The 13,555-nt window shown below is 40.2% G+C and overlaps 1 protein-coding gene across 3 annotated transcripts in view; it reads right to left on the reverse strand.

Moving 5' to 3' along the window:
• Positions 1-728: 728 nt before the first annotated feature.
• Positions 729-13,555, reverse strand: part of Lrig2 (leucine rich repeats and immunoglobulin like domains 2) — a 61,770-nt gene continuing 48,943 nt past the window's right edge. For all 3 annotated transcript variants that reach the window (XM_023701732.1, XM_023701733.1, XM_004641701.2), the window contains 5 exons: positions 12,721-13,002; positions 10,098-10,547; positions 8,843-8,992; positions 5,847-6,137; positions 729-2,217 (listed from right to left, as the gene is read on the reverse strand). In XM_023701732.1, the coding sequence (XP_023557500.1) occupies positions 1,994-2,217; positions 5,847-6,137; positions 8,843-8,992; positions 10,098-10,547; positions 12,721-13,002 (1,397 nt within the window). In that variant the 3' untranslated portion in view covers positions 729-1,993. The remainder of the gene's footprint in view (positions 2,218-5,846; positions 6,138-8,842; positions 8,993-10,097; positions 10,548-12,720; positions 13,003-13,555) is intronic.

Genomic DNA, 13,555 nt, shown 5'->3' on the forward strand with positions numbered 1-13,555 from the left:
AGTAAAAACGGTGAGTGCATAAAACACATCTGTGATGACTTCTACTTGAATTTACTGGCATGATCTTCTAGGGGTATGGTATAGGCGATCATATTTGGTAAGCATTTCTTTGTTGCTGGAAATAAAGGGATTTTCATAAGGTAGAGTACTCATTACATTATCAAGTTCTTCTATAGAATGTTTTATATCCCTTGGTGTTATTTTAAAATAAACTTTGAGTTCTTAAAAAAAAAAAAAAAAAAAAAAAAAACAATGGTGAGTGCAGATCGAAGGGACTGCTGTGATCCCAGCACTCTGGGAGGCTGAGGCAAGAGGATCATGAAGTTCAAACCCAGTCTGGGCAATCTAGAGAGATCCTGTCTCAAAATAATAACTAAAAATGGGCTAGTTTTATAGCTCATTTCACTGATATGAAAGTTCTTGGTTCAATTCCCAGTACCACCAAAAAAGAAACAAATTCAGAGTGTAAACAACAGTTCAAAAAACAAAAGACTGGTTGTTCAAAGAAAAAGTATGAAATCCAGTTAAACTTTCTGACAAAATGCTGAGAAATTATGTGAGTTTAGAACCCTGGAAATGTACAATGACTTAGAGGTGTTTTTATTTAAGACACAAAGTTATCTAGTAAGAGACTAATATTAGATTTAGAACAGAACTAAACTGCCTATATAAGGAAATCTTAAGGCACAAAGAACTTTAGTTCATCACATTTCATTAGTGTTAAATTCTTTGCTTACATAAATCTTTTTGATCAGAAATTCAAGATAACTTTTTGCCTTAAATAGTCACATGTACAAACAAGGACCATTCCAAAGCTTTACAGCATAAAAACTGATGTATGTTCTAGTCTTAAGAGTACACCTCCCTTCTAAGCTACCCTGTGCATTAGTAAAGAGAAACTAAAAACAACAGAAAAGAAGCAATCTTTGGTTTCCTCGTCAATGAATTAACTTGCTGAAAACTGTTCTCAAGTCTTCTGGTTCATACAACTATGACAAACTGTCAGGCTCTGAAAGAGTAAGACTTCATGCTGAAAGGAACTTTGCCTGGTTCTTGTACATGGGTGACAAATGATTAGGTAAAGGAACTTTTAGGCCTGAAAGAAGCAGTTGAGTACACAAGATTGTGTGTGTATGCAGTTACTAAGTACCCCACCTCTATATACTTAACAGCAAGTTTTTAGAACTTTAAAGTTTTTCTTTAAACAAAGTTTTTATACCTCACTTAACTAAGTTATATAAACTCTTTGATCTAAGAAGTTACTGACAATAGCTACACATTATATATAATTTTAACATATCAAAAATATTTACATCACCAACACACAGCTAAAGAATAGAAAAATTATTTATAAATGCACACATATTTACAGTGAGATCTCTGGGGCAATAGGGATAAACAACAACAACAACAACAATAATAATAATAATAATTCACAAGAATATAAAAACATTTGACCTGATACCAGCTGGTCAAACCAACCTAGGATTCTTGCCAAGGACCTTGAATATCAAAGCCCTGGTCTCAATTGCCTGTTGAAACCCAGGAAAGGACTTCAGGTGCACTTCTCAGAGGGCTTCAAAATTATTTTTTCTCGTTGGAAGGCAAACTAGAAACACCAAAGCAGCGATGTTTTTGCAGGATCAGACCATGAATTAGGACAATCCAGCAGGTTAAGCAGCAATGAGACACTTCCCAACAGGCAATGGACACCTGGGGACATCCCCCGGAACTGTCAGGAAACGTTTGCTCCACATCTTCCTCTGCCAGTGCCACATATTTGCAACTTAGTACACTCACTTCTGTCAGCCACGACCCTTTCCTTGTCAAGTGTAAGCCCAAACACACATCAGGCCTACCTCAGTGTAGTCAGATGTAATCATAAACCAAGAGTAAAGCACATGCTGACTTGGGGGTTTCTTCTGAATTGTGAGGTAGTAAATACAAGATCAATTAACTTGAGTCTCTGCCCAAATTTCATCCTGATGTGGGTTCATGTGTCCTCACTACCATTTTGAATGTTCTGAGTCCTACGAAAGTCAAAAGCATGGTCGTGTAACCTGTGGCAGGGCATAGGGGAAGAACAGTCTGGCTCTGTCTCGGCCAGGTCCTCATTCTGATGCAGTTGTGGTGACTCGAGGACTGGCTGCTGGGAAAAGGGAGGACGAGGAAGGCCTGGTTCTCGGTTTATGCTCCACAGAGGCTGCTGCAGTGTTTCTAAGAATGAAAAGACAAAAATTATAAGTATTAACTAGAAGTTCAAAATTTTCTAAAACTTAATGTGCTTTGGTGGGGGGGGTACGGTGGGGGAGTACTCAGCCTCTCCAATGCTGGGATTATGGGTGTGTGCCCTACGATATATAAATAAATAAGTAAATACACACACACACACACACACACACATTATATAATATATATAAATCCTCAGTTTTAATGGCTGGCTCAGCACACCTGGTGCAGCTGGCACAGCATGCAGTACTGGGGATCGATGGGTCTTTGTGCTTCCCAGGCAGGCACTTAGACCACCAAGCTATCTCCCCAGTTCTGGCCCTGTTTTTAACCAAATTCTCAAAGCAATAAAGATGCCCAATATTCCTCAATAAGGACAGAGATAAAACATGCATTTGTCATCTTCTTAGACATTAAAAAAAAAGCAAAAAACCCAAAAACAAGAAACCCTTCAACTGTGGTCCACTGAATCCTTTTACTCATCAAACCCAATCAATTTAGGGCAAGAGGTGAGGCAAAAGGGAAGGGGAAATAAGGACAGGCCATGTACAGTACATACAGGGACCCAATTAGAATGAGAACATTAAATGCCATAACATGAACCAATATTATTAACATCAATAAGAATCAAAATTGGGATAGCAAAATTAGAGGAGGGAGGAAAAAAGGAGGGAAAGGGAAGGATTTTTAAAAAAGCAACATAAGCTGTGGTATGGACTGTAAATATGTACTAGTGAGGTAATTTCTAAAACTATACTATGAATCATGTTCTTTCACCTGTTATTTCATGGTTCTGCTGCTTCAAAAATCAAAAAATAAAACTTTAGATACACAGAAAAAGACTAAAGACTTAATGGTATCCATATTTTAATGAAGTTTGAGGACACAGAGATAATGGGTTAGCATAATTACTGCATCCTTAACTGTGCTCTTAAACTGTTTTAAAAATAAACCACCATTCCCTTTCAACTTCTAGTAAGGCCAACAATAAGCCATAAACAGTGTTGCGTGCCTATAACGCCAGTACTCCGGGAGGCTGAGGCAGGAAAGTTACAAGTTAAAACTCAGATTGGGCAACTTAGTGACTGAGCAAGACCCTATCTCAAAATAATATAAGAAGGAGTTGAGAGGTATGTTGATGCAAAAACCCTGGGTTCAATCCCAGACCACATACATTAGAAAAAAAAAAAAAAAAAAAAGATAACCAACAAACAGTAATTAAAAACAGCTACATGAAATCAGATTATTTATATTTTGGTTTCAAAAATATGTAATTCTTGTTCTTATTTACAGCAGTAATGGGCTCTTTCCTCAAAAGACTGTTTACTAAAAACTGTACTAACTTTATGGGATACATTCTGGAAAAAGCCAGCCTAACATCCTGAAAGCAAACATCCCCAAATAAAAATACAACCCATGTGAAAAGTAAGCTACAGGAGGGTTGTGCAGGCTTTAATATACATAGGAATAACCTGGGGATCTTGGTACAATGTGGGTTTAGATTCCTAGATCTAGCAAGGGCACATGACTGACTTGATAACAGCCTCTGGGATTAATAATGACACCAATAGCCTCTAGCATATACTTGGTATAGCAAGAATCTAAAGTACCTGAGGGCATTCCCTACCTTCATTACTTGCAGGTTAGATTCAAAATATGAAACCTTTCTAAGGCTAAAAGTAGGGCCAGCCAAATAGTGGATTAACATGTCTGCTTAGATGCAGGGGCTGGGAGTTTGATCCCCGGGCCTGGTGCCAGCCCCGCCCCCAGGGTGCACTGAGATGGCAATTAAGACTTGGTGTGGTGGCATATGCTTGTAATCCCAGCATTTGGGAAGCTATAAACAGGAAGACCACTACGAGTCCAATCATATAGTAAGACTCTGTACACCCTGTCCTAAATACAAAAAAAAAGGGAGGGAGAGAGAGAGATGTTCCAGGGCTGGCATATAATGGAGAACATATGCTTAGCGTGCATATAGACAGATAGATAGACAGATAGACAGACAGAGATATCTCCCTTTGGTCAACCTCCAGCATTGAATTAAAACAAGAGGTGCTGCACTTTTAGCTTTTGGGGTTTGTTTTTTTTTTTTTTTTTTTTTGGTATTTTAGGGAAGGGTCTACAGGGTGCTCAGGGTCTCACTACTATATCGGACTCACAGTGATCCAACTGTTTACAGCCTCCCAAGAGCTGGGATTGCAGGCAAGTGTCAACTGCCATCTCAGCTCGCTCTGGGTGGGGGAGGGGGTGGGGGGAGGGGGGCAGGCCCTGCACAGCAGGCCCAGGGATCCAATCCCTGCCCCTACGCCTGCTTGCAGGTGCTTTAATCCACTGAGCTATTTGTGCATTTTTGGTTTTTAAACTTTGTCTGACTCCTCTAGGACTTGGAAAAATAGATTCAGTGCCAGTATACTGTTTTTATGGATACTAAATGTAAAAATAAGAAACTAACTTCAAAAATGGTACTTTTCTTTGATTTGTATCCTGTTAAGAAATGCTGACAGAACTGGTCTCTTGAGAACAAAAGAGCAGGGCTGGAGAGATAGTTCAGTGGTCTAAGTGCCTGCCTGACAAGTGGAAGGTCCCATGTTCAAGTCCCTGTACCACACCACTGAAACGGCATGAGACAGAAGGATCACTACAAGTCGCAGCTGCGTAGCACGATCCTGTATAAATAAATGATAAATAACATTTTTTTAGAAAGAACAAAAGAATACATTTTATGTTTCATTTAGATGTTCTTATTCCTACCAGAACCATGCCTGAAAGTACCATTACATACTTTCCCTTCCTGTAAGCCTACCTACCCTACTTCCAGTGCTCTTCTACTTCAGGCTGACAGGAAGTGACAGTTGATTAAAGCCCCAGATGGCCAGAAAGATATGCTCAATTGCAGACTTCAGAGTCAGAAAGCATTGTGTTTTACTCTATTGTTATCAAAGGCCTGATCTGTACTTCTACAAAAGTATTTCCCTAGGCCAGGCCAAAAACAAGACACAGTCCCAAAACTGCCTTCCCAATTATGGCCCTAACCGTACAGCACAGAACAAAGAAAACACCCACCCAGGTGATGCTAAGATTCAGTGTTTACCAAAACAGAATAGCAACCAAACCAAACTTTTAAGTCTTTTCACTAAAAAGGTTCACCAAATCATGTTCAAACTATATAATCTTAGTATTTTTTTAATCTCCATTATTTAAGTAAAGATAGGACAGAAAATATTAATATCATATATGAAAGCTTTCATTTTTTTATGCTGCCTCTGAACTGTCAGTAGGCTGATCTTATTATTTCTCAGAAGTTGTTTTTATCCTGATAAAGACTTTGTAATTGGGGCTGGGGAGATGGCTCAGGAGAATAAGTGCTTCCCTGGCAAGCGCAAGGGCCCGAGTTCAATCCCCGGTTCTGCCAAAGAAAAGAAAAGACAGACTTTGTGACTGAAATACATATAATAGTCTCTGGATCTAATTTATACCATTTAACAGTGGCCAGTTATTCCAGTATACCAACCTGTTTGCTTCCTGTCAAATGAGAACGCTTACCTGTATCATAAAAGGCAAAATGAAGTAGGTGAGGTGAAAGCAAAATGCAACAAAACTGAAGCACTCCTTACCACTGCTCATTGGTGTAGAGGGAAGTTTCTTCTCATTCAGCCTCTCATGGCTGGTGGGAAAGGCCGACAGCTCTCTGTCTGCCAAGGATACGAAGTTCTCCAGGGCAGCAACATCTTGGGAAGGGCAAGACAAAAATGCCTCTTTGGGCATCTGGACCATGAGGCTGGATAGTGTCTGATCTAGAACATCCTCCTCAGCAATATAGGTGTATGGACAGTATTCTCGAGTCCTTGAGTAAATGTTGGCATTGTCATAGCAATCTGAGCAGATCACCCGAGTACCAGGGCCACCTAATGACAACATGGAAAGAATCCAGACATTTTTCTGTTAAGGAATTAGTTTTTCAATCATCAGCTTTTTTCAACAGTTATCATTGTCACTGCCAGCCGACTACTACTTTTATAAACTATGTGCAGTTTCAAGTTTTGTGAATTCATTTAACTCTTACAACATTCCTTTAAATCAGATACGATTATCATAGGAATAAATAAAACAATCTCTACAAATATAATAACTATATTACAGAAATGCTAGGTAATTTGACTGAAGTAGTATTACCAGAATGAAGAGCTGAAATTTAAACCCAGCCTGGCTTCAGAGCCCATACTCTTGAATACTACATTAAGCCATCTCTGTCCAACATAGTTAAAATCAACGGATCAAAAACAGGGCTGGCACTTTGCTATAAAACATATGCTTGCCTGGCTGGCTGGCACGCTCACTCGCTCGCTCTCTCCTGCCCTTTTTTGAGACAGGGTCTCACCATACAGTTTAGGCTGGTTCTGAGCTCACTTCATCCAGGCTGGTCTTGAACTTGTAATGATCCTCCTGCTTCAGCCTCAGCATTGCTGGGATTACAGGCGTGTGCCATCACACCAGGTTATATAGTTGGGTTAAGGAGACTAAAGCAGGAATCAAGAAGCTACAATGGTTTCACTTCTAAGACTATGTTACTTTCATGTGTCAAGAGGCTAATCAACAATTACTACTGGGGGCTGGTGAGATGGCTCAGTGGTCTAAAGCACCTACTTAGAACAAGCTTAGCAAAGCATAGGGACCGCGGTTCGATCCCCCAGCACCACATGCTAGCCAGCCCCACCGTCTGGTGGGCTGAGCTGGCCACACACACACACACACACACACACACACACAAATAAATACTTTAAAAAAAAAAACAAAACAATTACTACTAAAAGTATCCTCAGTTAGGAGTCCTGTCTGACAAGTATGTAGGTAACAGAATTTAATAATAAGCTCCATGGACTGTTACATACTTTGAAAACTAGATGAAGGAAAGACTCTAAGAAATAAAGAGCAAGTCTTCTATTCATCATCAATCAACAGAATGTTAGAACTAGACAGAATGAGAAATTTCATTGAATCTTAAAAGCAATGTTATTTCTCACAGATTTCAAAGAATAAAAACTTTTAAGTATTCTTTAGAATGTCAGAGGGCTGGGGAGATGGCTCAGTAGAATAAGCGCTTGCCTGGCAAGCGCAAGGGCCTGAGTTCAATCCCCGGTTCCGCCAAAAAAAAAAAAAAAAAAAAGAAAGAAAGAAAGAAAGTCAGAAATAGTCCCTTTATGACTGTGGATGTAGCTCAGTATAGCATTTGTCTAAAATACACCCTTTTCTATGGCAGGCCATAATAAAATCCAATTTATCAATTAGAGGAGACCTCAATACTCAGCCTAAGAAATCTTTGAAAAAATGGACTCTTCCTGTAAGCGGCCTGAGGTGACCTGTGAAAATGGCTTGCTACTCTCTCGACCCAGAAAACCCCACAAAATTATACAAATCAAGAGGCTCAAATCTTCATGTTCACTTTAAGAACACACGTGAAACTGCCCAGGCCACCAAGGGTATGCATATCCGAAAGGCCACCAAGTATCTGAAGGATGTCACATTAAAGAAACAATGTGCGCCATTCTAGCATTACAATGGTAGAGTAGGTAGGTGTGCCCAGGCCAAACAGTGGGGTTGGACGCAGGGCCTGTGGCCCAAAAAGAGTGCTGAATTTTTGCTGCACATGCTTAAAAATGCAGAGAGTAATGCTTAGCTGAAGAGTTCATGTGTAGATTAGTTCTAGATGTAGATTCTCTGGTTTCTGAACATATCCAGGTGAACAAAGCACCCAAGATGCACCGCTGTACTTACAGAGCTCATAGCTAGATTAACCCATACATGAGCTCCCCCTGCCATATTGAGATGATCCTTACTTAAAAGGAACAAATTATTCCTGAACCAGAGGAGGAAGTACTGCTGCTCTACTCAGTGACAAACTGAAGTGCAGATCATACATACTCTGTTCACAGTCAGTACTAGGAAGAGATAGTACTAGGAATCAAACCTAATCTTTCTGTCGCTTAGTTCACTCCCCTATGTTCCATCTCTCCCTACTGAAGTGAGGCCGTAAGAAGCAAGAAAGGGCAAGTAGTGCTGAGAAGTCAGGTTCTTTTGTTGGAGACTGGGTCTTCAGGATGATCTTGCAGCTCCTGAGCTATAGCAATCCTCCCCCGCCCCCCTCAGACTCCAGGGCACTAGACAAGCTCCACCACGCCCAGCTCACTGAACAGGGACTATTTTACATCTCCCTGACGGGCTCCATTTTAAGTTGTGAAGCGCTGCTGCCCTTTGAATTTCCTATGATCTACCTGTCAGCAAAAGTCACCTCCGCGGGAGTGGTCTGAAGGATGCTTTCTCTGGAAGGCAGTGAGTTCCTAGGACACCCCTTCCCTTACTAATAGAGGTTTAGCAAATCCTGCAGTGTATACTTCAAGCCCCTGTTTAAGGATGTGTTTTTGCTTTCTCTAAGGGACTTCTTCACTTGGTAAGACTTAAATCAATTTTCATTCTATTTTGCATGCAGTTGCATGTTTACATTGAGTATTTTAATTTTAAAATATCACTTAGGCTGAATGAGAAAACTACATGCAGAGTAAAAAGCCAACAGGACCGGGTGAAGTTGTTACCATGAACAACAAGGAGCCCTTACCATCAGCGCCTCTCTGTGTGTACCCACTGACAGCAGGCATAAGCTGTTGATGACTGCCTGCTTCGGAGCTGCTGTAGCCTTCCTGGGGCTCAGACAGTGTTCCTTGAGAAGACAAGTAGCTGGGAATGTCCGCAGGCAGATTGAGCTCCTCTGTGAAAAGAGACATCTGTAACTCTCAAGGTGAGCAGCTGAAGCTAACACTGGGAAGACTATTTTCTAAATGCGTTTTCCTACCCAGGAAAACGGTAAGGATTTAGGACCCCACGAGCTCTTCATACTTTTTACTATTTTACACTGGTGTTCTCACTTTGGGACTATTACCAAAACTGGGGATGGATAACTCAGTGGTCTAGCACTTGCCTACAATGCACAAACCCTGGGTTCAATCTCCAGTAGTAAGGGGGATGGAGCTTAACAAAAGAAACAAACCCCAAAGGTTAAAGGTTTTTTTTTTTTTTTCTCTTTGTCTTTTTGAGACAGGGTTTCACTCTGCAGGTCAGACTTGCCTGAACTCTTTGTAGGCCAGGCTGGCTTTGAACTTCATTTTCGTGCCTCAGGCTCCTATGTGCTGAGACTGCAGGCACACGCCACCATGCCCGCCTGGCTAAAGTTCAAGTTTACCTATAGACACACTTGTACAATCTTTCTCTTCTCTTGCAGACTTCAGTGTGAGAGGTGTAAAAGACTGACTTATGCTCTAGTCTTGCCTGCAGCAAAATTATGGAAATGAACCTGAGGCATTAAACATTCCTGTCAGCTTGAACCAATGGTGGCACATGGCAGAACTGATCGATCAGGCAGCTTGTACCACCCGATGGGACTTTACCATGCTACCAAAGAGACCACCACAGTTCATGTAACACATTCAAAACAGAGCCACCACCAGTGAGACCTAAGAACTGCAGCCCTTGCTGTGAACATGTGAGCATATGACAGCTAGGAGAACACAGTCCTGGGGAAGTATTAGATCATTAAAATAGTTCCAAAAACAGTTTCTGGGGGCCGGGGAGATGGCACAGTGGAATAAGCGCTTTTCTGGCAAGCGCAAGGGCCTGAGTTCAATCCCCGGTTCTGCCAAAATAAAGAAAGAAAGAAAGAAAGATTCTGTTCTATCAAGGAAGTCAGCATTTTAGCAGAAAACTTCCTTACACCTCCCATCAAGCAGTATGTCACAGTTCCTCAGGGTAACTTATTTTCCCAATAAATCCTATATTACATTCTAACTCAAGCACAGTGTCATCTGAGAGCCACTCACCTGTGTTTGTGATACTGTAGTCTTCATTTTTCCTTCTCATGTGGTAAATAACAATGACCCAGATCAAAGAGGTGCCCACCACGCAGCAGACCACGACGATGATCACAATGCCAACTGTGGTCCAGCCATCATCCTCGTGCCCAATGCTGCTCTGAGAAGAGTCACAGTTGGGGGACGAAATGACATGCAGGTAAATGTGGCCACGCTCTGTCCCAAGAGTGTTCGACATAATGCAAGTGTATTTCCCCGCGTCGTCTAGCCCAGCATCCACAATAATGAGAAGCTGGTTAGCTGCAGCAAAGAAGTGTCGTTCTGTCACCAGCAGTGGGCCATCGTCTTTAGTCCAGTTGAGGCGAGGGGCAGGGCTCCCCCCAGCTATGCACTGTAACACAGCTGTTTCACCACGGGTTACTGTCTTGTCCTCCAGAGGCCTGATAAATGAGGGTGTCTCTAACAAGAAATCATTTTAAAGAATCAAGTTATGCAATTTTATTCCCTAAGTCCTACTGAATTAAGACTACTGGACCTACAATAAAAGGAGCACTTTCATATACTCATGGGAAGATTAGAAGGTGATGGTTCAGAAAAATAAAAGCCCCCCCAAAAAATAAATAAATAAATATAAATAAAAGCCCCAAACAACAAAAACCTAAATCTGAGCCAGACTAGCGGTGCATGCCTGTAATCCCACTATTTGGGAAGCTAAGACAGGAGGATCACTGAGAGTTGGAAGCCAGTCCAGGCTACACACAGAGTTTAAGATTCATCTGCACGACATAGTGAGACCCTCAAAAAAGCAAAAATGTAAATCTGAGACCAGAGATACACTAAGTGGTGGAGCACTTATTTAGCATTTTTGAGGCCCTGGTGTTGAGCCCTAGTTTCACCCCCCCCCCAAAATAACCTAAACAGAAAAAAAAAAAAAAAAAAAAAAAAGGCCCTAAATCTTATCTCAATAATTACACCTTAGGCAAACTATCTCCAGATGCTCAAAGATTTATATATAAAGATATTTTAAATATATAAAGTTAGATTAACAGCAAAATGACTAAATGAATTATACTAGTCACATAATGTTTTACAAGGACTTTGTTTTAATGATAGGGTAATCCTTGCAATTCAATATGAAGCACAAATAAAGCAGATATACTTAACTGTATAAAAATACATTTTAAAAAAACCTAGGCTAAATATGCTAAAACCTTTAAGTGCTTGAGTAATGCACCCTTATTTTTTATATCTTAGAATTTTAAATCAATAAATTTGTTTTTCTGATTATATAAACAACACACACACACACACACACACACACACACACATATATATTTAAAAAAAAAAAAAGTCCTGACATCAGAGGAACAGAATTTGAAAGAATTTGCTTTTCGTGAGTTCCATGAAGAAACAATTTTGAATATGAACAAATAAAAAACCAAAACACTAGTCAGGGAAAATTTTAGGGGAAAGCTATTTTCCCTGAAATGGAATAGGGATTGAAAGGGCTATATAGAGAGTAGTAGGGACAAGAGGAAGGGGGTAAAATTAGTTATGTCCTACTGACATTAATTTATTGGGGTGAAAGGTATCCATGACACTCCCTTAAGCGAAATCGCAGTGGACAAGAACAGCATTTGCGACACTGCCAATTTTTTTATTTTCAAAAATGCACTAATGTATGTAGGTATCAAGAAAACATCTATCATGATGTCAACTGTCTCTGGGAGTGAGATACTGAGCATATCTTTTGTGTAAGAGTATTTCTTGTGTTATAAAATGTTTCTAAGTGGAAGAAATTAAGAATTTTTTTAGGTATGTGAGGAGGTGGATATGTTAATCAGCTTAATTTGAGTTAAGTATTTAACAACATATGTGCCTCAAAACATAATACTGTGTAAAAGTGTATTATATGCCTTAAATACATCTATTTTTGTTAATTATACTCAATTTAAAATTTTTTAGGGCTGGTGAGATGGCTCAGTAGTCTAAAGCACCTACTTAGAACAAGCTTAGCAAAGCACAGGGACCACAGTTCAATCCCCCAGCACCACATGCCAGCCCGCCCCGCCCCCTGGTGGGCTGAGCTGGCCACACACACACACACACACACACACACACACACACAAATAAATTAATTAATTAATTAAATAAAATTTTTTAATTGCAACTCAAAAAAACAAATACAGGATTATGACAGGCACACAGGAAGGAAAACAGAAAATCTAATCAAAGACAGGTAAAATTTTCTGTATTATTTTAATTAACTAAAGAAAAACAAACTTATCCTAGGTTCTCTGTGTACCAATGCATGAAGCAACACCAAATGACTAGAGTTCTTTTAAATAGCAGAACTCTCAAAAGGAACTCACTCAATAGTGGAAAAAACATGAAAAAGAAACATTAACAGAAGCAAACATATAAGAAAATAAAGTGATTTTCCGTTGATGTGATAAACATCAAGTAGCTGACCCACTGATGTCCTAAGCTGATATAACCCTCCCCAAAGTGGCAAAACAACCACAAAGAATCACAACTGAAACTTCTAAATTATTCCTCTTGCCCATAAAGACCAAGAGCAAGTCTCAATGGCACCAAAAACTCCGACACTCTTGTAAAGCACTGAACATACCTAGCACTGTTAGTGAAGCGTTTGCTGAAAGGCTTCCTGCTATATTTTGTGCCATGCAGCTATAGATTCCCATGTCTTCTATTTTCACGTTGGCAATGAAGAAGACATCATCCTCTGGCATGACATGCATGCGTCTTTCTCGAGCAGCTGGAAAGTCAGTACCACCATCTTTCTGCCAGGAAATCTGAGGTGCAGGGTGCCCCTCTGCAGCACATTCTAATCTGGCCATAGCACCAGTGCGAATAGTTAAGTCCATTGGAGTTTTCAAAAAAGAAGGCATTTCTGTTTCAAGAAAGATCATCAAGAGAAAATAGGCAGGAGGGAAAAGACACCTATATGCTTAAATAACAACTATTATAACACTCCTTTCTCAGAGAACATGTGCTTTCTGATGTAACAGTAAAGTATCTTTATCCCAGATGCTGGAGACTACCTTTTATCCCAGAACCTGAGTACAGTATTTTGAATGGTGACACCTAATTCTTCTACAATGTGTAACATTGCCTGTCTGATCATCCTGAGAGAAAACAAAGGTCATAAACCTTTCTGAACTCCGTATTTTAAAATCTGATATTTAACACTATTCTCTTACGAAGTTACACAGAACTTCCCAAACATCAACACAGTTGTCAAAGGAAATGCATGTTTTGAAAAAAGCTCTATGCCTTTAAAAGAATCTCATTAAAAAACTCAGAAGTAGCTGGACACTGTAGAGCACACCTCTAATCCCAGCACTCAAGAGGTAAGGAGGGGGCCAGGGAGATGGCTCAGTGGAATAAGTGCTTCCCTGGCAAGCGTGAGGGCCTGAGTTCAATCCCTGGTTCCGCAAAAAAAA

This window comes from Octodon degus, unplaced genomic scaffold, assembly GCF_000260255.1.
Source record: "Octodon degus isolate 3935 unplaced genomic scaffold, OctDeg1.0 scaffold00140, whole genome shotgun sequence".
NCBI lineage: Eukaryota > Metazoa > Chordata > Mammalia > Rodentia > Octodontidae > Octodon > Octodon degus.